We start from the raw sequence: 25,561 nt of genomic DNA, 5'->3' as shown, positions 1-25,561 counted from the left end.
AGGTCTAAAGGAACTTCACTTTATATTTAGTTTTGCCTTTTTGGGGTTATTAAAAACAAACTCAAACAAAAAAAATATCCCCCCCACAAAACAAACACCAAGAAAACCCCTACGATGAAAACTGATACCCCAAAACAACTTCTCCTAAGAATCTGATGACACTGTATGCTTGTAATAAAGCAGGGAAGTCTTGGTAATTCACCTATCTGTGGTCACTGAGATGTAATTGATCTAATCCCAGCTAAAATCTAATGCTTGCAGATTGGTAATTCAAAATGTTTTAGAGTAAAGCAGATGGGAATAGAGAGTTCAGTCAAGAAGGTTCAAATTCTTCATTGTGATTGTGAATGAGTAATGATTTGTCTAATTATTACTATATTTATGGGGAAACCAGCTGTTCAGTGAATTTAATTTTTTACTCTTTTCACCTCTGTCCCTCCAGTGAAGTTATATGTTTTCATTCACTGCAAAGATGAAAGTGTCATTCACTGAGCACTCATTGGTTTGGTTTAATTTTCTTAGGTTTCTGAGAAAAGAGTCGGAAATCAAACCTGGAACCTGTTGCTGCTAATCAAATCATGACAGAAAGGTAAGAAACTAATTTTATTCCTAAAGGGCTTTGTCCCTTCTACTTCTCACTGCTGATCACAGTTGTATTTCCAAAGCTTTGTGTTTTATCTTCTAAATGTGCTTTCCTGCAATTTGATTATTCATCCATAAGGGGTTTTTCCGTGAAATGAGTCAACCAGTTTTGTGCCTAGCAGAAACTGAAGAATGTCCTCTATGTGAAAGGCACATGTCACCCATGTAGTCAGTTCCTGAATGAAAGACTTCAGGCTGCAAGAGCATTTCTGCAAGATGGGAGGTTCACACATATACTTATACAGCTTTTTGGGAGAATTCAGAATGTAGTTTGGTTCTGGAATTAGTGTCTGGTGACAGGTTTTATACCAGGTATTCTGACGCAGCAAGTTGTAGCAGGATGAGAGAAAATGGACAGTATCCCAGTTTCCCAGCTCTGTCACTTTTTGAGTTGTAATTTTACTCTTTTATTTATTTTTATCTTTGGTTTATTAGCACAGATATTTCCAAGGACAGTCCACATCAGCTATTTATGTTCACAAACCTATTTCTATTTGTTCCAGCAATCTCAGCCAAGAACATCCCAGAACTGACATTTTAAAAAACTTTTTGTTTATGGGAAATTTTACACATTGCATTTTCCAAACACTGAACTGGGGAGTGTTCACTGCAAACATCTGAGAATACTTTGGCTATTCTAATTTTCTCATGATGTCTTACTAATATCCAAAGAGGGAACAACTGTTTGCTTTATAAACTATTCTGCCAGGTTTCTTCAAAAGTTGTTACAGTCCCAAATTTTCTAAGGAGGCATATGTATCTTAAATACATTTTGGTTTTCTCCTTCCTAGTTAAAACCAGTTTTCTCTTTATGGCATGGGTTAAGACTGGCTTTTTCAGGCATATAAGGTCTGTTGTTGGGAGCTTTTAAACAAAACCAAAACTTAATTGCAAGCCTTCTGCAAAGGAGTGAATTTTGCCCTACTTCAGTCTGTCTTTAAGTAAATGTAAATTAATCATCAAACTTGAAATTCAACTTTGTCTTTTAGTTCTGGTTAAAATGAATGCTACTGAATTTTAAAAGTTCAAATGTTCATCAAATTGCATACAACACTGCCCTTGGGATCATACCTAAAGTATTTGCAGGTAAGCAATATTAATATACAATTTGCAAAGCAATAACCCAAGTCCCAAGTGAAAAGGAAATGCTATGAAGCTAAAAGGTAAATAATAAATGCTGATGAACAGGGACTCTGGAAAATCACAATTGGAAAAAAGTGCTAAATCCCAAGGTTTTGCTTGTTTTGCTCTTATTTATTAACTCAGGTACAGGGTTTTGCTGTTCTACTGGTGCCCTGGAGGAAAGGTCTTTGTCACTTTAGATGAAGAAGTTTTCAAAATGTTACAAACACGTTCTGCCCTGTTCAGTCAGACTTTCTAAAATAAGGAGGAATTTTTGGCAAACAATAGAGGCAACAAAGGAGAGGCTGCTGCTGAATTATTGGCAATTGTTGATAGTAAATGATTTGCTAGATGCTGAGGAAAATTGCCAAACTATTCATTTTTCATTCCTTAGTTCATGGTACACTGATACTGATTCCTTGACATGTATAGGAAAATGGGCAGGCCTTCTGGGGCTTCCATGTTAGAGCAAGTCTTGCAAACTTTGTAAAGGCTGTCAAGGACTCCAGTCCTTGATAAACACAGAACTTATGAACGTATGAAACTGCCCACAGACTTAATATCAAGCACAAGTAAAAGTGCTTTCTGGAACTTTGGTTAGGGAACTTGCTTTGATCAATGAATAAATCTATGAGTCTTAGCAGAGACAGTCCAATGCATGAATGATGCCAGAGATTTCAATCACAGTGCCTCTGCTGAACTCATGATTGCTACCTGACCTGCCAAGGAAAAGGTGACATGAGCCCATGTGCTCAGGGAAACCATTGCTCCCATGTTATAATAAAGCCAAGATGCTGGGATATGGAAATGCTAAATGACTGTAACCTACCCTCAGAGCCATGATGGCTGGCTGGAAACCACCCTGAAAAGTAGGGAAGTAAAATCTGCACACACCAGAAATAAAACAATGCTATTATTGAATAATAAAAGTCTCCTCAAAAATATTTACACAGTATTGGCATTTCCAAGTCAAGAAAAGAAATCCAGTTTTAAGACAGTGAACTAAAATTCCCTTTCCATCCACAATATGTCCTTAGAGAGAAGAACTAACTCTATGTGTAAAGTAGGGAACATGCTACAGGGCTGGCCAAACCAGCCTCCAGTGGATAGTTACTCTATTGTTATAAAATTATATCATTCTTTGTATTAGTCTTAAATGACTTGTGCATATGTCCATCGTTGTCAGCTTAGAAAGAGCAGTTGCGAAACTTTGGTTCCAAGTGCTTAAACATTTTGTCATATGAAAAGAACTGAAAGCAGCCCAGTTTTTCAGCATTTGCATCAAACCCTGGATGGCTAGGTTAGAAAAAGGCTTTTCTGAGTATTGTCACAGAGGAGCAGTAAGAAAATGTTTTTAAAACTAACTCTTGCTGTTCTGTCTGAGTATAGATTGGGAAGAAGCCTTCTGTCTGCTTATAATGGACGGAGAACAGATTTATCTGAGGACTGCTTAGGGTTCTGTGAATTGCCAGGCTTCAGCTCCAGATAAAGTTGGAATCATCAGAGACATAAATTTAGTTTGCAGCATCTCCTCGCATGGAAGTCTTCACTGCAGCAGAGCTTGGCAGAGCAGTGGTGAAGCCCAGCTAGCCTGGGGACAGGGAATGGAATGAGCTCTACCTTGCCACTGCCTGGAGGGATTTGCATGAATAAAAAAGGTCTGTGCTGATGTAGTTCAGAAGAGCTCTAGTGTTGCTGTATATGTTGTGTTTCATCCCATGTTTTAAAGATTTAGTACTAGAACTATAAGGTTTGAGCAGGAGTCCCTTGGGAACCAGCCTTGTTTTCAAGTTCGTGAACTTAGATAAAGTTAAAAGGCAAAACTGGTCCAAAATAACACTGATTATGCAATAAAAATTAGTGGGAGAGGAAAAGGGTGCACTGACTAAAAATTTCAATTTTTAATTTGGAATACTAGGCAGCCCTCCTAAACTGTTTAGGTGGGGAAAAGGCTCTTGTGTTTTCTGGGTTTTTTAAACACATGCTGCTTATCCTCTAAATTTGTAATAGTGGCACAAAGCAATATTGCTATAATTGGCTATATTAGAAAATATGTACATATAGAAATGAGTGATCACTGCAGTGGCATAACCAACTCTGCTGTTGTGAGAAATGAGGACGAGTTTACACACAATTTAAAGCAAAGAGAGAAAACACTTCCAAAAGTGTGAATTTCAAACCTTATAAGTGGCTCAGGCATCAGTGAACAAGTATTGCTTCCAGGCTTGTCATGATGAGCCCTGTTTCAATTCCAAATAGCAAATAACTTTGCATTGTAATCAGTCTTTGGCCAGCATTGTCTTCTCATGGTGTGCCTGCAGCCCTGGTGCTCTGAGCCTTCAGGCCTGGCTGAGGTGTTTTGTGCACCACATGGTGGGTAATAGTACAGGAGGCCTCTGTCTCTCTAAACTAAACCCAATTCTTTATTAAGAGTGCAAAGGTTCTGCATCTATGGATTGTGTTCAAGCCACATGCATGCAGACAGCTTAACTGGTGTCCAAACTCCAAAAAATGAAACGTTTCACCCAAAGTCTGAGGGGAATGCAGCTGAAGAAATTGTCTTTTTATGAGTATTAGAAAAGAATGCACATGCTAGAAAAGGTAATAAATTATTTTTTAAAAAATTAGCCATGTGTGTATACACAGACACACACATACTTTTATATACACACATATATGTGGCTGTAGGGAACTCCTGGAGGAAGGTATAATTTCTTATATTAAGATTTCTCGCATTTCATTCCTGGGAGTCTTTTTCTGTCACTGTTAGAGACATATTGCTGAGCAAGATCAGTAACTGATCTGGCACTTCCAAGTCATCTGTTTACCTGTGTTGCTCAGAGACTGAGGATTTGAGGGAATGAGAAATGCTGGCTGCTTGGTGTGTGTGTGTTCTCCATTGAAGCTAGAAACAGTTTAACAACTTGACTCTGCTTTGCTTTGTAATTTATTGACATGGGTTCCTACCGTCATGCTGCTCTTTAAAAAGACTTTTTGGTTTAACAAAATTGCTTTGACATTTCAGATTAAGAGAAGTGTTTATCTTGCTTAAAACTGCTGACATTTTTGGCTATTATATTGTCTTTATTAATACACAGATGATGATTTTTAATATCAATTTTCTCTACAGAAGAAAAAAAAGAGCAGAACAGGTTAAAAAGGTAGAATTGTTGGAAATGTAAAGGGAAAACAATGAATTTAGAGATATAGTGTCAGCTGATAAAAATTAGATCACATTATTCACTTAGGGAGTAAAAATGAATATTTGAAAAAATATATTAAAAACCTAAAGCCTCATCATTTTGCTGCTTCTTTCGGTGTGTTTGCCAAGGGACACAACGGTATGTTAGGAAAGAAAATTATTACAGTTTTGAGATTCTATTAAATAATCTCTTGGTTGATTTCAAATTGACTGCAAACCCTGCAGTTTCAAACTTGTTATATAATCAAATGCAAATGCAGGAACAAATCTATCAAATCTTACTTTCTGCCATTATTCTTATTTGGAGTTTGGGTATTAGTGTGTGTATTCACAGTAATAATAACTGAGGGCCATAGTACTACTTAAGATTGAATGCTGAGTTGATAATTTTATTTTTTTTTTGGAGTGTGCTGTTTTCATGGCTAAATGTGGATCTTTTCACATGGAAACAATTGTGTGCAGAAAATTGCTGGAGTAATTTTGGAGGCCGTTTTTAATTTAAAAATTTGCCTGAGCACAGTGCGCCCTTGTTTCTGCCCAGAAACATATTTTAAGAGTCAAGTAATATAAATTCTTTAAAAATGGAGGTTTGAAGGGAAATACTGATAACAATCTTAGCTACTTGATTGACAAGAAACCCAACGTGACCTGGCAATGTAAACTGGCAACCCAGAGAGCTCATCTGTATCCTGGGTCACATTCCCAGCAGGTCAAGGGAGGGGATTCTGCCCCTCTACTTGGCTCTCCTGAGACCCCACCTGCAGTGCTGCCTCCAGCTCTGGGGCTCCCAGCATGAGAAAGACAGGGATTTGCTGGAACCAGTCCAGAGGAGGCCACAAAGTACTGGAGCTCTGCTGTGGAGACAGGCTGGGAGAGCTAGGGTTGTTCAGCCTGGAGAAGAGAAAGCCCCTAGCTGACCCTGGAGCAGTGTTCCAGTCCCTAACAGGGCTCCAAGGGAGCTGGAGAAGGAGTTTTCCCCAGGGCAGGGGGTGATGGGGAAAGGGAAAGCTGCTCCACTCTGACAGAGGGCAGATCTAGGCTTGATATTAGGAAGAAATTTGTTACTGTGAGGGTGGTGAGGCCTTGGAAAATGTTACCCAGAGAAGCTGTGGATGCTCCATCCTGGAATAGTTCAAGTTTGGATGGGGCTCTGCAGCCCAGCCTAGCTGAAGGTATCCTGGCCCATGGAAGAGGAGATGGAACTGCATGGTCCTTAACATGCTGCAAACTAAGCCATTCTGTCTTTCTATAGAAATTTTAATAACAGTTCCTCCCATACATTTACTCTGACTTTTCTGTTATTTTGTCTCTTCCTCAGCTGCAACTGCCACTTTTTTTTTTGATGGTTGTTCTTTTCACCATTGACTATTCACACATTGACAAGAATTTTCTTTCCTTTTTGTAGCAGGTTTTCATGAGAATTAAAATCCAAATTAGTTACATTGATGAGAAAATATTTGAATTATGTAGTCAAAATTGATGCAGTTGCTTTCCAATTCCAGGACTTTCTTAATTTAAATTTTTTTCTTTCATGTTTAATGCCTTTTTTTCATCTAAATAGTGTTTCTGCCACATTCATCAATTTTTATGCTACCATGTAAGCTGCTTCCAAGTTGCTTTTTTTGGTGGTGATTTTGACAATTTGTCTATTAACAAAATTGTAATACTAGAATACAATAACTTCCTGCTGCATGCCATAAAGTTTTCAAGTAATAACACTTTTCTCTCACAGACACTGTGATATCCCAGAAAACAATTTAAATAGATACTTTACTGCCATTGACTATGGCACTTCAGGAGGTTTTCAGTGAATCTGAGCTCCTAATTAAGCATGGAAAGCAGCTTAATATTTTTAGAGTTACTCAGTCTTAAAGTAGAAATGAACTAAGTTATAATAGTGTGCATGATTTTAAATATGTATTTCCTTCTTGGTTACACAGCTGATTCTTAGTGCTTCATTTCTTGCTGACTGCATGGTTAACCTTAATGTATGCACAGGCAAATTCAATTTTGTTGTAGTAATTAGAATGCATTTTGAGGGGGAAAAAATGCAGCAGCATGAATAGCAACTTTTGGTATTATATGTATTATGCATGTACTGCAAAGAAGAGATCACAGATGTAAGTATTTTATAAGCCCATTAGCTGTATATAAATGTTTTGCATCATTTCTGTAAATTTCTTTAATTGCACTATAGGTATTTTTAGACAGAAGAAGAATCAAAGGACAAAACTATGTTAGGAAGTTTAGGTGATGCAGTATGAAATCAGAAGGAAAAGTATATTGATTTATGTTTTTTAGGAAATGTTCAGAAATCACATAGTTTATAAAACTCATCACAAGATTTTTCATAAAGCAAGAGACTTAGAGTAAAACAGAATCAGATATTAAGTAAGTCAGTAAAGAGAGCTCAGAAATAATGACCATACTGAGGTCCTATGTGTATATTTATTCAAAAGACCATGTATTACTGCCAGAACCCAACCAATTCTGCATTACAATTGTTGATTTTTACTTGATGAATGATCTTGGCTTAGGGATTCTTGAGGGAGGACTGACTTCACAGCAAATTATGAAATACCCATCCAGCCATAAACAGGTGTATGTAAAAAGAGATAAGGTAGTAAAGTATTACCTGGAGTTTAGAAGTCAAGTAAGACTCTATCTGTGTAGCAAGGGCAGCTTCTAACTGGTGAGGTGTGTAAAAATATTTTCTTCATATGCAAGTCTTTCCACAGATGCATAATGCATGGGCTTTTCCACCTCTCTCAAACAGGCAGCGGTAGCACCACTTAGAGACTAGACAGGCAGCCACTTACCTGACCTACAGGAGCAATTTCTGACCTGGTGACTGCAGTTTTGCTGGAGAATGATACACTGGCACTGGGAAAATTGCATTCCCACGATTCAAGTGAAATGCAGTTGGAGTTTTTGGGCAGAAGGAAGGATAGTGTGGGTGTCCTCCCTCCTGTCATGGTTCAGGCAGGAGCATTCCCAAGTCACAGGCAATTATTCTTATGTGTTTACTGATTACTTGACAATGACTCTTGAAGGCAACTTACTCTGGCAATAATTACTGCCCTGGTTGAAGATGTTCTTTCTCCCAACCACTGTTCTTCAGGGTTTAGAAATAAGTCTTATGCTGGATTCAAAATCAATAGAATGAGTCATTTTATGGTTATTTGTGCCTTAATAAAGCTATGGGTAAAGAACTCATTAAGAATCACTTACATTTACATGGCCTTGTCTCTCCTTGACCTGGAAGCGCTACAGAGCAAGATGATTGAAGTCCTTGCCAGATGACTTGTGCCCTTCATCAGCAGTGACTCTTCAGAAAATAGTCTGTGTAAGAAAAAGACACACTGTGAAAATGATGTGTGATTAATCAGTACATACTTGTTCATGTTTCAACATTCTCTGCCTTTCTGGGAATATACTATCAATGAATAATTTTTAACATCAGAGAATGCAATCAATGAGGGTTTTGACTGACTAAGGATTTCAAGGTTTTTCCTATGAAGAAGCCAGTTGACATTCATTACGGCATAAAAAAAATTCAATAGAACATTTTTTACTTGAAAACCAAAAAGTTAAGCTGCAAGATGTTTCATAGAAACATGCCAATGCTGCTGAAATCTTTATTTATATAAAGAAGTCAAAATGAATTGTCAGCTTTTTAATTTTGCTTCAAGAATATTGAATACATAAGTCTGTATTTACTGATGTATATTTAATGCATATACAATATAAAATATTCTTTGTATTTTAATATTGCAAAAGTTTTTCATTAATTTCACATTCAGAGGAAAGTGCATAATTATAGGAAGTTAATTTGTTTTAACACAGGAAATTCTGTGTCTTTATTTAGATACAAGAAAAGGAATTTCCCAAAGAATTCAGATTCTAGCTCTTTATAAGTTCTGTGACTGTGGCAGCTGTATGAAAAGCTTCCTTTTACACTAAATAAATACATTAGATGGTGCTATCTTAATTTTTATGAGACACTAAAGCAAGAAAATTGTGTGATTTTTTTCTATTTATTTTGCAACACTGACATAGTCCTGGTGGCAACGTGAAGGCCTGGTTTTATGAGCTGTATAGTTGTTTCTGAATACTGAGCCAAAGGTGTGAAGAGGGTTCGTTCAGACCCTTGTTGCTGTATAAAGCTCATTCAAACAGGGAGACTTCAAGTTTTAGCTTTTTCAATATCTATCATTTTCCCAGAGTAGGCTCTCTAAAAAAGGACTCTCCAAACCATCCCCTTTCATTTAGAAATTAGGAAAGTCAGTCAAGCCTCTGTGTAGAGCTGTGCAGAGAACTTCCAAACAGGAAAGAGAGCCTATATCCTGCTGCTATTGCACATAAGAAATCATTACTCATGTGCTCTCATCTTCCTGCTCCATTTGTATATAACACCCACCAACTCTCTCTTTCCATCTCTTCTTTTCTCTCACATCTCCATATGCTTCTCAGTTAAAAAGGCTTCTTGGGTAATCTATGAAATGTGTCCACTGCTCCCACCTTCAAAGAAATTCCTCAAAACCCAACCATATTTCAATTATAGTGATTCCATACTTCTCTTGCTGTATACCATGAGTTGTACAGAGAATTGTTTTAAGCAATTATGCAGTAGTGAAAAAGGCAATGCAACCTTAAGATGCACTAGGAGTGGAATTTTGAGAGGAAGTGCTGGTGATATTACAGAGGCTGTGGTACAACCTCAGACATATTGTGTAGTGTTGGTCAGCCGTGGACAAGAATGTTCAGTAAAACTGGAACACATGTAGAGAAGGGTCATAAGGATTATTAAGGCAATGGAAAAGCCTGTTTTATGGGAAGAAGCAAAAAGATTTTATGTGTTCTAACATGGCAAAATAAAAGCTGAGGGCTTATACTTTCTGTCCAGGGTATAATAGTTGGAGACAGACAGGAAAGTACCTAAACTAACTGAAAACATAGAAGAAAATAATAGTTCTTGAATAGATTTTAATTTTTTTTTCCATTTTGAATCCAGCCAGGGCCTTAAAGAAAACACAGGGGAAGAAAAGTTCTGTATGCTTTCATGGAAGCTATGTGAAATGCAGGGAAAACAGAACAAACACCCTAGGACATCCTTTCCTAAAATCCTGAAGCATTCTAATTTTTCTTCATTAATAGTTTAAGTAATTTACTTTATATGTCACACTTCTGCTATAAAGCCTTTAGCCTCATGCTCACACATTCCTTGTCTTTCACAAACTTTCTGTGTGATATTAAGTTGGTCACTGTCCTTCTGTTTTCCATGTGAAAAATCTAGTATTCCTTACCTCAAAGAGATGCTGGAAGGATAAATATAGTAATGACTGTATTGGCAGAGGCAAGTAAATATTTTATCATAGGCAAGGAATCTCTGCCTTCATGTAATTTCTCAGTTACACAGCATCATTTCCATCAGAAAGTCTATATAAAACACACAAGAATAATGATGAAATATTTTGTTAGTTCCCTTAAAATTATTTTCATATCTTCATTTTCCAGGTGTTTTTTCTTATATGGAATGTGAAAGTCTTCAGAGCTTTTTCTGGGCTCCTCAGTTTATGGCTGACATGGGCATAGTGGTCTGAGTTCAGCAAAGGGCCACAGAGGTGATTAAGTGGTAGCTTTTTCAGGAAGGGTGGCAGAGGTGGTTCAGCCTGGAGAAGAGACAGCTCAGGGGAACCTTCTCAATACATTCAAATACTAAAGGTATAGTAAAGAAAATGGGGCCAGGCTCTTGCCAGTGCTGCTCGCTGACAGAACAAGAGGCTGTGGGCACAAATTTAAATAGAAGAAATTCTATTTAAACTAAAGTAAACTCAAACCAAAACACTTTTACCCCCTAAGGATGGTTGTTCATAGGAACAGATTCTCTAGGGAGCTTTGTGCAGTCTCCATCCTTGGAGACATTGAAATCTCAACTGGACCTGGTCCTGGGAACCCTTCTCCATCTGTCTCTGCTTGAACAGTGTTCGCACCAGATGTTCTCCAGAGGTCTGTTCCCATCTCATCTGTTCTCTCTGATTCTTTTTCTGAAAATGAATGGAAGAAAGGAAAAACTTCCTTCTGTAAAATTTCTGGAGCGAGTCTTTGTACATTTCATTCATACTGTTAAACTAAATGCAGCAGGATTGAAAACTTGGACTTTTGACACTGATTTCTGTGCAGTCAGGGTTTGGTGTAAAGTGGAGGACCACTGTTGATCTCAAAGCTGCTGTTTTCATTCTGGGTCAATGTCATTTTTACTTATTTAGAGGAAGTCTTGAATCTGTTTACTATAGAAGCATATAATGATATTTGGTTTTATGCTTTGTAAAACAAAAAGGTAAATTCTGTAACAAGGGTCTGGAATGAAGAAAACAACTTGTGCCTTCCCATCAATGTTGTAAAATAAGTGTAATCCCACTCTGTGAGCAGTGGAGGGTTGAAGTTTATGTCTGAGTTTTAAGTGACAACCCAGAACTCCAAAGTTGCAGACTCTTTCCCAGTCCAGATATCTTCCTGATTAAGCTGCTTCCCAAAATGAAAGCCTTACCATTCTAAAGAGATACTGTAAATGTATCTCTTTATTCTAGTAATTTAATTCTTCCTAAAGTAGTAGAAACAAAGAAAGCAAAGACGGGCAGTGGTTCCTTGAGGAAGACTTTTATCCTGGCTTGTGAAGGAAATACTCCTCTTCATCTGAGAGATGAATCATGCCGAGATGCACTGGAATAGTTCTAGTTCTAGTCCCAGTTTATGATTCCAAAGATATTTTCTTGTACATCTTGTTAAGGTAAGATACACCTTTTTTCTTCTTCTTTTTATTTTTTTTTTTTTTTTTTTTTTAAACTGAACCATCTAAAGAAGAAAAACACCAAGATCTGTCCCAAAGGGACTCTTGGACAGAGATTTTTGTTCCATGATGAGAGACAGAGTCAGAGCTGTCCAAATAATAAAAAACAGATTCCTGAAGTGTGGTTTTTTTGTTTTGTTTTTTTTGAAGGGAGACTCAAATTTGATTTATTGCTCATTGTAGGGTCTGTTTATCTCTTGTTGTGAATTTTTATGTGGCCACTGGTATGCATCAAAATGTTGTGAAAGTTTAATAAAAGTATGAATGTGACATACATTTACATTATTTATTGTTCTATTCTACTTTTGTTTAAAATGTAACAATAATGTATCTGGTCAGACAGCTGAAAGTATTCAGTAGCTAATCAAATGCTATTAAAGGCAGAATGTGAAAATGAAATATAAAACAATTCTTTCCAGGAATACTTTTAGTCTAATTTCAGTTGGTCAGATAATAACTATAAATTCTGAACACATTTATAGAAATTAAAAGCTGATTGTAAGTTGCTTGCAAGAGATGGCAATCAGTTTGATTTTGACCCCTCAGAAAATATTATGTGGCTAACTCTTGTTAGCTGGTATTAGTGAGGCACAGCTCTCACAAAATAAAGGAAAACTCATTTACACTGTCCTTGTCAGAGTGTAGTGCCACCTGCAAGAGGATTTCAGTTTTGCATGTTGGCCCCTGTAAAATGTCATGGTGCAGTCAGGCACTAAGAAAAGATAAATGTTTCTAACGCAATGTTTGGTTGTATGTGGGGTCAAACTGGACAGTAGCTCCAAAATGCAGTGTCATTCAGTCTACCAATACACACTGCTAAGAGTGAAGGCACTTCTCCCTTTAGAACATAACTTCCTAACTTCTGTGACAACAATCAAAGAGCATTTCTATGACTTCATTTTCATTCACGGAAGTGATTTAATGCCTTCAGCAGTGATTTAATTGCCACAGTTAACCACTCTGGAACACACTTCTGGTGGCACTTCCATTGCATTCTAAACTTTAAGTAGTAAAAATTGACACTTTTACCATCAAAATACAGAGCATGGATCCCCTTTTCATGCCTGCTCATGCTGCTGCCATACAGCAGAAAGTTATCAGCTGAAATATCAAGGTTGCTTCTCAGACTGTGCCAGTACACTACTGAATTATGGAAAAGATGGGTAGAGAGATCAATGGAGTTGCAGGTGTGTTACATAATTTGTGAAGGATTTCGTAGGGTGGATGTTTCCCATAGAGGAAAATGTGGTTTCCATCCTCTCTGAGCTTGCAAGGGTCTCTGCAAATGCCCGTGCTTTCTTCTGTTTACATGTTCTTATTTTTTATGTTGGGAAGGAACTACTTAAAAGAACAACAGACCTAATAAAAGAAGTGCATGGACAATGTGATAGCAAGTGAATGCAAAGTAATATATATTGGAAGGGAAAAATATGATGTCAGTGTCCTTTGCACTCTATTAAATTAACTGTGTCAGCTGAGGCAAAGGAATCCTCTGTCACAATAGACACCTCAGTGTCAACTTCTCCTCATATGAGCCTGCAGATAAAAAATGGAAGAGCATGGTGAAGCTGCAAGATGAATAGGTGACAAATAACATGGTACTGCCATGGGCAGGCCTGTCTGAATCCCTAAGTGCAGTTGCTGATCTCTGGCTCTCAAACTACATGACTGAAAGGGATGTTGAAAAAGTTTAGGAAATCAAATTTTGAGGAAGGACTGTGGTCAGATGGGAAAGGTTAGCTGGTTTGCCTTGGTGAGAAGGGCTGACCACATAACCAGAGTCAGAAGGGCTGCAGCTCTTCCACTGGTGTGCAGGATCAGGGCTGAAGTCTGTTACTGGGCTCTAAAAAGCTCACACCAATGATGATTTTTAAAGGTCATGCTCTAAAGTTTTACATCCCTTCACCACTCTTAGATTTAAGAGTGGATTCACCACTCTTAGATTTAAGAGTCAGCTTTATTATTTTAATTAGTTTACAAGGAGGCAATATATGAGACTGCATGGATTTGTCTAGCAGGATTGCTTTTTTCCCCCATAAACTTGCTCTTCTGAAATGTTGAACGAACAGAAAAAAAGTTTATTGGAAATTATTGTATTTGAGGAGGGCATTAGCTATTCCCCAGAAAGAATAGAAGCGAACACAAGGTCAATTTACAACCTGACCTGAAAACACAAAGTTGATAATCGGCCATCATTGCTTATTGTATCTATCATCTGATTTGTTGAAATGCTCAATAAATCCACTATTAGGAGAAAAAGTGCTTACATGCATTTTTTTCTTTAAAAAAAGAATTAAACAACAAAATAAAAGATTGATTGACAAGACATCAATAAAGCTTTGAGCACACACTGCTGACCTTTTTTTCTTTGCACTGCAATCTGTGTTTATTAGAATTCAGCTCCTATAAATACATTTCTGTGGACAAAAAAGCAAGCAGCTTCTTAGGAGTTTTGTTCAATAAACTTCTGTGAAAATTCTAAAGACTTAATACATGGCTTTCAATTTAATTCATTCTGTCTTCCCTTCTTAAAAATAAGATATAAGTGAGGATGAAATAGGTTTAACTGGTGAAATCTTTTTTCTAAAGCTATATTCTTAAAACTCACCCTTCCTTTTTAATGTCTGCTACAGCAGTTCATTCAGAACAGACAGGATATATATCATCTCACTCCTGGTAGTGTAGGCTATTTCTTCTCCTTAAATAAAAACATATTATAAATCTGCTGCACTTGAGTGGGGTAAGCACTCAGGTTAGTGACTTCAAAAGCAGAGCTGCAATAAGGCTTGGGCAGGCTCTAAAGAATACTGACCAACTCCTTAGACCTTATTTTCTATTTGATCTTTCTAAGAAAATCTCTTCAGAGCCATTCAAAACTGTAAAGGTGGCACAGCAGTGATGTCAAGCCTTTTAATTTTATTGCAGGCCTAGTGATATTCTTGTACTGGGGGTTTTGTAGTTAAAGCCCTGTCTTTTGGAGCCCTGTGAGATCTCATTCATTTTGTGATGATGAAGTAAACACGTAGCTGGTTTTGCTCTAAGAAAGAATGAAATAGAAACGCTAGGCTGAAATGGTCAAAATTTGAAACATAATGATAAAAGTGTCTGGATGGAGTCTCAGAATTTGCTTTTCCTTGACACGTGTTTAACTGAGTAGAACCTTCTTCTGTCCTGGTGTCAGACGAGCTCTGTGTTTTTATGGAATTGTTCTGTGATGGTAAAAAAAGCCAGTGCTATCAGATTTTGTCCCAGAGATTTCTTCTTCCTTAGTAATTCATAAAAATTAATTTTTTTTCTTCACCATTTTCTATTAGTTTCTTCTAACACAGTGCTGTTAGCTCAAGCATCCTTGCCTTGATTAATGATAGTAACCTCTGATTAATTTAGGCTATTTTCTCCCCTTCTCTCCCCGTGATGTTTTGGTGTGGTGATTGTTTTGCTGGGCTTTTTCCCCAGAATCTCTCTCTTTGTTTGGCAGGCAGGTTCTTTCACTAAGGGCTGGCTTAGAGCACAAAATAGGCAAAAATCATCAGTTTTTCTTTTAACACAACCTACAAAGAGCATCTTTGTAGGTCATTACACCTGGAATGGTCTCATGTAGCACAAAAACACACCCTGAATGCTGAATTTCAGAGGTACCTGGACAAGCGGGCTCTTGTCCCATGCTAAAATTGAAATTCAGGGGGTCTTTCCTTCTGTTGTACACAGGGTGAGAGCAGGATTAGCTATTTATATTCATCTAAGTATTTTTTAATCCTGGAGGTAATTTGTTTTCTTCTGTTTTGCTCTCATCCAATTAGATGTAAAATTACTAAACTGTTTTTCAGAAGGGTTTATAGTTCCTGGATGGGATGGATTGTATACACAGGAAGTATTTTCTTACTTGGTCTCTGTATGTGTTTAACCTGGCAACACCTGGGACAAAAGCATTGAATATGATAATTTCTTAATTTTGACTATGTTATGTCACGACTGGGGGAAGGTTGCATGCAAATCAGGTGATACTATTCTTGTAAAACAAAAGGTACAAAAAAGGGAAGGGAAAAAGGAAGGCACATAGCCCTGTGAAAAGTCAATAAAAGGTGGAGTTTGCTTTGTCCTCTCTTGCATCTATAGGGGAAAAAAGTCCATTTTAGGTGATTTTATCAAATGCAAAAACTTAATAATAAGATTTCCTAGTAACAGGAAGAAGGTGGTACACCTTTTTAGAAATTCTGTACATTTATAATATATACCATATACTACAAAATCATTCCTATTTCTGTACAATATATCTAAAACACAGCCACACTCCACTCAAACTTTATCTATTTAAATATAAGACTTTAAAGAGACATGCAAGCATTTCTTTCAGATGCAAGAGGACAATATAGAAATTTAATTCTGCTTATTCAATAAAAAATTCATTTCAAAACCTCTGATCATTAGGATTATTATTAATTACTGTGCCATTCAGTTGTAGTGACAAAAAAAAATCTTTCAGATATAGCTGAGAACATTGAAAATATTGGATTGAATAATTACCTCTGCCAAATTTTAAATAGAGCAAAATAAAATCTGAGCACATACAAGGTGATTATTTACCTACTTTCATTGCACATTGTTTGAATAGTTTGTATTATGGATGTGAAATTGCCCTCAAGGAGGTTAGTTAAAGTAATAAAGGCTTCCCTGCGCCTCAGGAGCCACTCCCTTTGTGATATGACCTTTCTGTGACTTCTGAGCTGAACTCATTATGAAGACAGACAAATGTGTATTTTGTCTTCTTGAAAGCTTTTCAGGCATTATGCTTAGTGTAAGGTGCCTTTTTTTTTTTCCGTCATTTTCTAAACAAGTTGCAATTGAGAGTGTGAGGGAGAGGAAATGATCATAGAATTGGTTGGGAAAGACCTTTAAGATCATCAAACATGGCAATTAACTCAGCACTGTCCCTAAGGACAACAACCACTCATCTTTTGAATCCCTCCAGGGTTGGTCACTCCACCACTTCCCTGGGCAGCCTGTACCAATGCTTGACAATCCTTTTGGTGAATAAATTCTTTGTAATACCCAATCTAAAGCTCCCCTGGTGCAATTCGAGGCTATTCCCTCTTATCCTGTTGCTTCTTACCTGAGAGGAGACTGACCCCCCCCCACCTGTCTAAAACCTCATTTCAGGTAGTTGTGGAGAGCGATGACTCTTTTGTTCTCAAAGCTAAAAGTCACTACCAGACTCCTTAAAGAGATTTTTGTGCCTTGTTTTGGTTTGAGGTGGGTGGGTGGGGTTTTTTTTCATCTAGAATGAGGTTGCCTATGCTGGAATTTCAGAATTTCAGAGCAGTGTGGGTAGCACATGGTCCCTCTAGTGCTGCCTTAGCTTAAAATCAGACCTGTTTGTCCCACCCCCGGGCTGGAGGCACAGTGTGCCTCAATTCTATGAGACATCCTTGTCCTCTCTCCCATTTTATCCGGTGCTCATTGCTGACCTCCTTGCAGTGAGCAAAAGGCACCCATTTGCGTATGGAATTGCACCAGGACTGTCAATGTATTGGGCCAAATTTCACCTCACCTTAGGGCACTCCTCAGTGGTGTCACCCTTTTGGCCTGGGGCTCCAGCAGGGCTGTGTGTGTTTGGGTACAGCTGGAGTTTGCAGACAAGCCCTTGGAAGGATCACGCAGCTTTTGGCCACGAGTGCAGGAAGGTGCCAAAGCGGCCGCTCTGTCCTCGGGACCTCAACATCCTCAGCAGTGACTGGGCAATCGTGAGTCCTGTCGATTTAAGTGCAACGTAGAGCTTGGCTGACAGTCCAGCATGTGTTTCACATCCTCAAACCACGGCTTTAAAAGAGCCCAAATGTGGCTGTTGCAGCAGAGAGCTGAGGCCTTTCCGGCAGCCTGTGCCCAGCTGGCGGCTGACGGGCGGCCGGGCCCAGGGCCTGTGCCCAACACTGCCCAGGTTGGGGTGTGCAGCTCTAGGAGAGCATCCTGCTGGCTGGGGCTCATCAGTGGCACCCCACAGGCTCAGGGAAGGGGGGAACAACCTTCTCTGAGAGCCAGGAGGGGGGAATGGGCCTTCCTGAAGAGCTGGTGATGTGGTGAGGGCGTTTCTTTGCATGAAGGTGCTCATCATCTGTACCGGCAGCAAATATGGTGGGTAGAGAACTTTTTTATGAGGTGTAGCTTTCTTGTGTTTAATTGAGGGTTTGAGAAGAAAAGCCAAATACTCTGAAAGTTGCTGTAAACTAACAGGGCTACACTGCAGAAGGCTTACTTGTACCCATGTGGTGCTGAGCAAGTCACTGCCTAACAGCCTTCAGGGGGGCTCTGTGGAAACCCTCAGATTGTGAGGTAGGACTGGGAGAAATAAGCAGAAATGCTGCAAAACAATACCTTCAGAAATTTTCTCATTTCTAGCCTCACACCTGTTTTGCAGAAGTTGTTGAATTTTCTGAGTATGCGTGTTCAGAATAACCAGACAATTTCTGCAAATTTTCCTGGTTGCAGATGTTTCAGGGGAAATACCGTGAGGGAAGGCGTTGGGGCAGTGCTGGACAGCACTTGCGTGGTGCTTTGCAGAGGGGTACCTCGGCAAGCAGAGCACTAGTACTCAGGTTTTATATGGGTGCTGAGGTTGATTATTTTTAAAGTTATTCTCTCAAAGATTCAGTAAAAAATCACCATTTGTAGAAAAAAGGGTGTTGAAAAAAATCTTTTTTTTTTTTCTCAATGTTTGTTAGAAGTGCAGACAATTTTTTCATCTGAGCAAATATTTGTAGGAAATTTTATGTGTAGAGGTGTACTTGGTTTGCCCTGCAGAATTTGCCAGGGTGCATTTGGGAGTATTTTGCTCACTCAGCTGTAATCTTAACATGAAGTGTAGAACTCAGTACACCATTTCCATTTCAAAGATCACTTAATATCATTTCTGCAAATTTTTTAATTTGTTTAATTAAACTTAGCACTCCATTCCACTTCATTAGATCTATTTAATTTTCATGTATCTAAGCAGTTTTTCAAGTACATAATTAAAAGAATAGTTTTATAAGATCAGTACTTTTTTTATTAACATCCTCCAGAACAGGAAATATATTTTCCTGTTGATTAGCACATGATGATAAAAGCATTAGCATAAAGTAATAAGAAGGAAGTAATTTAGTCCTGTTTAAAATGTCCACCCTGAAGCTGGCCAGCAGGTATTTTGAAGTATGAAAGATATGTATACTTTACTGAAACATTGCAGGAGAAGTGAATGCAATAATGGTATTAATTTTTTTCTGGCAGTGGGGGTGCTCTTCATGAAAGCAAGTGTTATGTAGTTTTCAATTGGGAGTTCAGCTTTAGGTTTCAGTTCAAGTACCATACAGAGGTGGATTTCATTAAGACAGTTCTTGCAGCTGCAGTAAGTGGGATGCAGAAAAGGTGACCTGCACATGGTCAGTCAATAAACTGGAAGCAGAGCTAGCAGAGTCCCTAGCAGTTTTGTCATACTTGCTCAGAGGAGACAAGTGGATCTCATGTTGCCTGGTGGCTACAGTGGATGTCTGGAGCAGGAGATAATGTTTAGAAATTAATCTTTGGGTAGAACTAGGATTAATCCCATTTGCATTTTCTTCTGATAGACCAGTGGTATGACTAAAGGGAAAAAAATTACTATATACCTTCATCATCATCTTAGCAAAATAAAAAATGTTGTGTGGATATATATACAGTTTCCATTTGTAGCTACTTTAAAAATGGACATCAAATACAGATGGAGAAGGTGAGGATACAATGTCTTATTCCACGACAGCCTTACACTCAATAGCCTGCAGGATTCCTATAATGAAAACTAATCTACAGTACAGCAACAAGATGAATCTGTGTAATTTAGTTCCCTCAACTCACACTAACTTCTGTGTTCTTTGAAGCTGATTTTCAATATATTCTTCTGCTAAACTGTTTTATGCAGCTGGAATTTTGTATGCCAGAAGACATACAGTACTGAGGAGTGAGTGAATCATTCACCAGTGTATTTGGAGGCTTTGTTGTGTGCATGTGTTTATGTATGTTTGTGTGTAAATATTTGAGGGTGTTATTTGAAAGAAAATATGAAAACTGAGAAACATATGTTCCTGATTTAGTTCCCTGAAATGGCAGACAGCTGTCTCCCAGATTTCTTCCTTCCAAGGGCCCTACAAACCATGCACCATGTGCCCCACTGTACTGTAGCCACAGTGCATGTCCCAGGGTACCCTATGTATGACGGTGTGCACAGTATACATTGCCATTACACTCTCAAGGCATTTATAAGTCACCTAAAAGTCCATAAATCCTCTTCCACAAGAGGAAGAATAGTGAGATTTGTGGCATAGCTGAGATCCACTTGAGTTTAGATGTCATTTTAATCCTATTCAGCTTCAGAATGAAGCCAAAGTAAATGGAACCATTTCAAGTCCATATCTGCTACATATAAGCTCTGTCAATGCACTAACACTATAGTTTAAAAATAATATTTTAAGACTTGAAAATGTTGTGGAAGCACACTGACAGCTCAGCTCCAATGGGTATCATTAAGCCGGACTGGATTATATCGGAGTACGGAATGGAGTCAGTCGGTAAGAGGAAAAACCCCGACTGTATTTTTTCTGCAGTACGGAATGGGTATTACTTAATTTCACACACAGCATGTTCATGCGTTCAGCTGGGGCTAATCCAAAGGAAAATAAAGGGAGGGAGAGTGATTTTTTTCTACTTTCTATTGATGAAAAATGCTTTTGTTTTGCTATTTCTTTAATATTTATAGTAAGTTTTACACAGCTCCTTTGTGACATGCCACACAACAATTTTACAGTCAGAGCATACCTCCACATATCCAGATGATGGGCCAAATAAGATAAAGTGGCAATGTTCTAACTCTTAAGAAATAGCTTAGGAATATAAAGAGGTTTGCAAGTGTAGTTTGGTACCCAAAATGCATTTAAAATAATAACTTGCAATTTTTCCCTTTCTTTTTCAGATATGAACTAGTTAATGACCCAGATGGTTGGCTGAGTGTGGATGAGAGCTCAGTTATTATTACTGTGGCAAAAGAATCAAGAATCCCCCTTCTTGCACAACAACATGTATACCATTATTGTTCATGCTACAAATCATGGTAAGCAGCCAGTCAGAGAATATTCAGGCAGTCTGGACTGTGAAATGGGGTACATGTTGAACATAAAAAGATAGCAAGTCTAAGAAGTTAATGGCTAATAAAACACCCTAATGTTTATACCTTGTACTATGTGTGACTGGTAGGATAAACCAGACAGATCCTGCCACTGGACTAGCATTTGTCAATACCCAGTTGTTAGTGTTTTTGTGCTTATTTTGTTCCTACCCTGGCAAGCCCTCACAGTCTGGTACTGGCACCATCCTGCTTCACTTGTCTGACATTAATGATCATACACCATCATTGGTGGCTCCTGCTTTAGATGCATATGACCAAACAGAAGGGACACTTCTCATTATAGAAGCCAAGTCTGCTCTGGCCCACTCACATTCAGGGCCATTTACATTTGAGCTGGCTGAGGACTCTGAAGATGTGAAATGTAACTGGACATTAGGAAGGAACTTTGGTGAGCACTTCCTTATGTCTCCTTCCTGTGTTTATTGTCAGTTGTGGGCCCTCTGGTTGTTTTACTCTCTTCCCTTCATGGTTTGTTACTGATGAATCCCAGTGAGACTGAAATGATGGGAAAGAAGAGCCATCAAAATATGAATTTATGCCAGTTTATGAAAAGTGACATTGCTCTTCATCTCTGCTGAGGACAGGATCAGCAGCAATGTGCTCAAACTGAAGAAAGGGGGATAAGACAGTTGTGGAACCACTTCTTCACTTGATTAACTACCTAAGGAATTCCAGAGGTTATCAGGGAACTGTGCCAGAGTGCAGCCAGGCTGGGACAGATCTCTGCCCTGAAGGCTCACTGAGGCAATAAGGTGGGATGTAATTTAGTCCTATTTACTATGGTGCATTAAGGCTGAAAAAACTATTTGAAATTGGAGTGCAAATGAGTTTCTTTTATCAACACAAGGGACTGTAGAATATTTGACTTCTTTCTGTGAGACTTGAAATGATTCACTTGTCTTTTTAGGGCAGTCAGTTGAACTTTTGATGTTAAGAAGCCTCCCACAAGGCAGCTACTTGGTGCTCATCATTATTCAGGACAGGCAAGTATTTTCCACAAGGCAGAACCAGCACATCAGGCTCTGCTTTTGTGCAGATGGACACGCATGGAAATATTCACCAGTTCTGCGAGCAGGAGTGAGACTTGGAAGTGGTGCCATTGTGATAATACTGATGACTTTCTTATTATTACTGGGTAAGCAGCCTCCTAAGTTAGACATGCAGGCTCTCTGTCATCTGGCCACTTGGTCTCATTGCAATTGCAGGTTCTTAGCTCAAATCTACTAAAATCACAACTGTTTTGCATCTAGAGGATCACTGGCAAATGTAAATTGTCATTAAGCTGAACTCTAGTACAACACAGCAAGTATTTTTATTTGCATTGAATACAATTGAATGCTTGACTTTTTTTACATTTTCTGTGTCCTGGTAAACTGAAAGTAATGAAATTCTCCCATGGAGGTTAAACTTTTTCCAGAGCTGGTTTCTCTCTATCAGCTCATGTTGGTTAATGCTGGAGAGAAGAACTGCTGATTCCTTTTCTGAAGAAAAATTAATAGATTATCTGAGCACTGTTCTCTGGTCACCTGTGAATGATTTATTCTGTCTGCTCAGTCTCACCACTCTGACCAAGAGTTCCATCTGCATAACTGCATTGCTGGGGGTTCCCAAGGCAGCTCCTTTGGAAGTGGGCTGGGAACCTCTCTCCACACTGTGTTTAACCAAACCTATCTATTCCCAGTGCCCATTTCACCTTTTCCTTTGTCCTTTACAGTATCCAGCATCATGCCCACTGCAACTGGTGAGACCTGGCTCTTGGCTTGCTCTAACACCAGTCTCTGCTGGTCCCTGTTGATCTGCAGAAAAGGGGACAATTGTTGAACCCTCTTTTTGGCTTGTTTTTCTTTAAGTTTTAAATCTGGACTAAAATGATGCAGTAAATATCCCAGTAAGCAGGCTAACCCACCATCTTTCTAAGCTTCTGCAGAGCCACTCTGGGGCTCTTGCAATCCTATTAAAGGAGCTTGGTCCCTAGTTGCTCTGAAGAGGAGGAGTGTGCTCTTTGAACTACATTCTGAGCAGATCAGTATGTTAAATATTTCAGACTTAAATAGGAATTAGCAACACTGTTCTGTCTGAAAGTGATTAATTTTGAGAGCTCCTCTGGCAATCGCCGTTAAAAGTCTTTGTATTAAATTTGCCATATTGCAGTCTCTTTTTCCATTCTATGTTTGAATGGCAGTTCATTCCACAGGCTCAGTGCAGGGGAATTATGATGGTATTCAATTAGCCAGGTAGCCTCTGAAGATTTGCTAATGTACGTATAAAATAGAAATCCACTCTTAAAGCTTCTCTGACCTGCACTTTAATTTTACCACTAAATAATGGTTATGTAATGTGCAAATGGCAGCCTCTCTGGTGGCACCCCAGGGATGAGTGGTGTCCCTTGTACACCACAAGCACAGTCTGTACTGGTGGGGCAGAGACCTGAGAGCTGACAAAATGTTAAGCCCTGCTTTTCATGTGAAGGTCTCATATATAAAATGGGGTGTGTGGAACGGGTAGATTAAAGGTTGCTTAGAACCATTTTGCAGCAGTGAGTGAAGATTCAAATCCAAATTCTGGTAAATATCTGCCCAAAGATTATCCCTTGATTTTTTTCTTAAAATTAGAAAACATATGTGTGTGTATATATATATATGTTATTGTTAAAGATAGGTATTCCATGTGCACAAGGAAGAAATCTGCTTTCAGGATGTATGACTTTCATTGTAGATAAAAGGAGCTGACAAAGAAATAAAAGAACAAAATTAAAACTCCAGGAGAGAATAGAGTATGCAAGACTCCCTTGTTAACAACAGACATCTGCCAACATGCAGACAAGCTATGAAAGGAGCTTGTTTTATCCTTAGAAGCATTACGTGGAAAATAGTCCTACCAGTATTAATTGTGTATACTCCAAACTGAAGAGCCCCTTGTAACAAATTCTTTATCAGATTTCACATAAAACAATCTCACCAGTTTATTCATACCACAGTTTTTGCTTTTGATCATTTACGTGTTTTGTGGTTGCTTTTGTTTGTTCTGGTTTTGTTTTTTTAATGAAAGTTACATTACTATTCATTTCTTCTGTGTTTAATATGATTATTATGTATGGAATCTTAACAGATTGTAAATTCTGCTTGTTTCTCGGACTGGACCTTTTTTTTTATCTCAGGCTTCATAAAACTGAAACATTAAACATTGAAGAGCCAGAAAAAAGAAAAGCGTAATCTATAACTAATAGGTATTGCATATTTCAAACAAATTAGGACAAATTATTCACTAGAAGAGATTCTTAAAAATTCTATTATGTGTAAAGCATTCTGAACAAAGCAGTTATAATATAGACAGAAATACAGCAGAAATGCCAAATGTGGTCTATCACTTAAACAATGTGTTTCTGAGTAAGAGTTTGCTGGTGTTTTAATGATGTTTCTATTGCTATTTAAGCTTTCAGGGAGATGAAATATTTTACTCTGGGTGATGGAAACTGAGAAGCTGTTAGAGTGAACAGATGAATGAGAGCATGCAAAACATACACTGTGAAATTCCATGTTTGACCTGACCGTTGAAATAGAGCTTGAGTTTTGAAAACAAACACACACAAAAACAGCAGAAACCCCTACAAAGGAGTTCTGATGTGTTATAAAGGCATATATCACTAATGCCAAGGAATTTTCTCAGCTTTGAAATGCTTGCAGCAAGTTTTTGTAGTCCCTCTCTGAGCTGGCCATCATGCAAAGTACGACACTAAAGGAAAGCTTGTAGAGAACATTGTGATGCAGAAAGGAATGGCTTGTGAGTCTGTAAGTAAATAGAGGCCAGGGCTATTCAGGATTTTCATGATTAATTTCTCAGTGGTTTTTCAACTGAGTATTGTCAGGCCTGTTTTTGCAATCTTTAATTTTAGTTGGTATTTAAATAACATTCCAGCAAAAACACTGTACACCCCACATTCAGCTCTACTTTTTCCTGACTCAGTCTCCAGTTTTGCTATTGATGTTCTGACCTTGTGTGTACATAAAGTAAACTGAGCAGGTAAAAGCTACAAAAAAAGTCAAATTAATTTTTTTTTCCAGCCTTCATTTAGCAAAAATGCTATTTGCCAAGCAGTTAGGTGATGACATCTCTCATTTGGTACTGAGAAATTGGGGGAAGCCTGTGATGGACTGTGAACAAATAGCTTCTTCTCAGTGAAGGAGCCCCAGCCTGTAGCAATGTGGCTATATTCTGGCTTGATTCAAGGAGGTCACTCTTGCACCAGCTAGAAATAAAAATAAAAACCCCAAAGATATTATCTCAGTCATCAGTATATGGAATAAGAACCAGAGAGGGACAATCCCCTTCAGAAAGTGACTTACAGCAGCAGTTTAAAAATGATACATTAGCTCATTACTTACAAGGAGGTGATTGCAATAAGATAAAACTTGAACCAGTTTCTTCAGAGAGAAAAATAGTTTGCTTTTAGTTACAAAGGGACTCTAAATCGGGAAAATTAGGGCTGAGCATGTATGGTCTGTCTGTTTATTAGATGATCTAGTTTCAGCAGAGAATGCATTTGTCAGTTTTAGGAGTT

The 25,561-nt window shown here is 38.3% G+C and overlaps 1 protein-coding gene and 1 long non-coding RNA gene across 5 annotated transcripts in view; one reads left to right on the top strand and one right to left on the bottom strand.

Annotated features, from left to right (window-relative positions):
* LOC111934586 (uncharacterized) overlaps positions 1-17,944 on the bottom strand; it is a 35,857-nt gene extending 17,913 nt beyond the window's left edge. The window contains exons 1-2 of the long non-coding RNA XR_002867277.2: positions 17,365-17,944; positions 8,198-8,308 (exon numbers count right to left, since the gene is read on the bottom strand). This is a non-coding gene — a long non-coding RNA (uncharacterized LOC111934586). The remainder of the gene's footprint in view (positions 1-8,197; positions 8,309-17,364) is intronic.
* The window catches only part of LOC111934588 (uncharacterized), a 357,296-nt gene that overhangs the window by 294,900 nt on the left and 36,835 nt on the right, over positions 1-25,561 (top strand). For 2 of the 4 annotated variants that reach the window (XR_002867280.2, XR_015275266.1), the window contains exons 1-3: positions 17,448-17,945; positions 20,791-20,928; positions 21,911-21,986. Coding sequence is in view for 1 of the 4 variants with exons in the window: in XM_086847241.1 (XP_086703367.1) it covers positions 20,832-20,928; positions 21,911-21,986 (173 nt within the window). In the remaining 3 variants the exon portion in view is untranslated. Of the gene's footprint in view, positions 1-522; positions 590-17,445; positions 17,946-20,790; positions 20,929-21,910; positions 22,139-25,561 lie in introns of those variants that run through there. The other 2 variants (XM_086847241.1, XR_015275267.1) reach the window with 2 other exon arrangements.

This window comes from Cyanistes caeruleus, chromosome 12 (genome assembly GCF_971803275.1).
Source record: "Cyanistes caeruleus chromosome 12, bCyaCae1.hap1.1, whole genome shotgun sequence".
Taxonomy (NCBI): domain Eukaryota; kingdom Metazoa; phylum Chordata; class Aves; order Passeriformes; family Paridae; genus Cyanistes; species Cyanistes caeruleus.
This window is presented reverse-complemented; position numbering and strand designations above follow the sequence as displayed.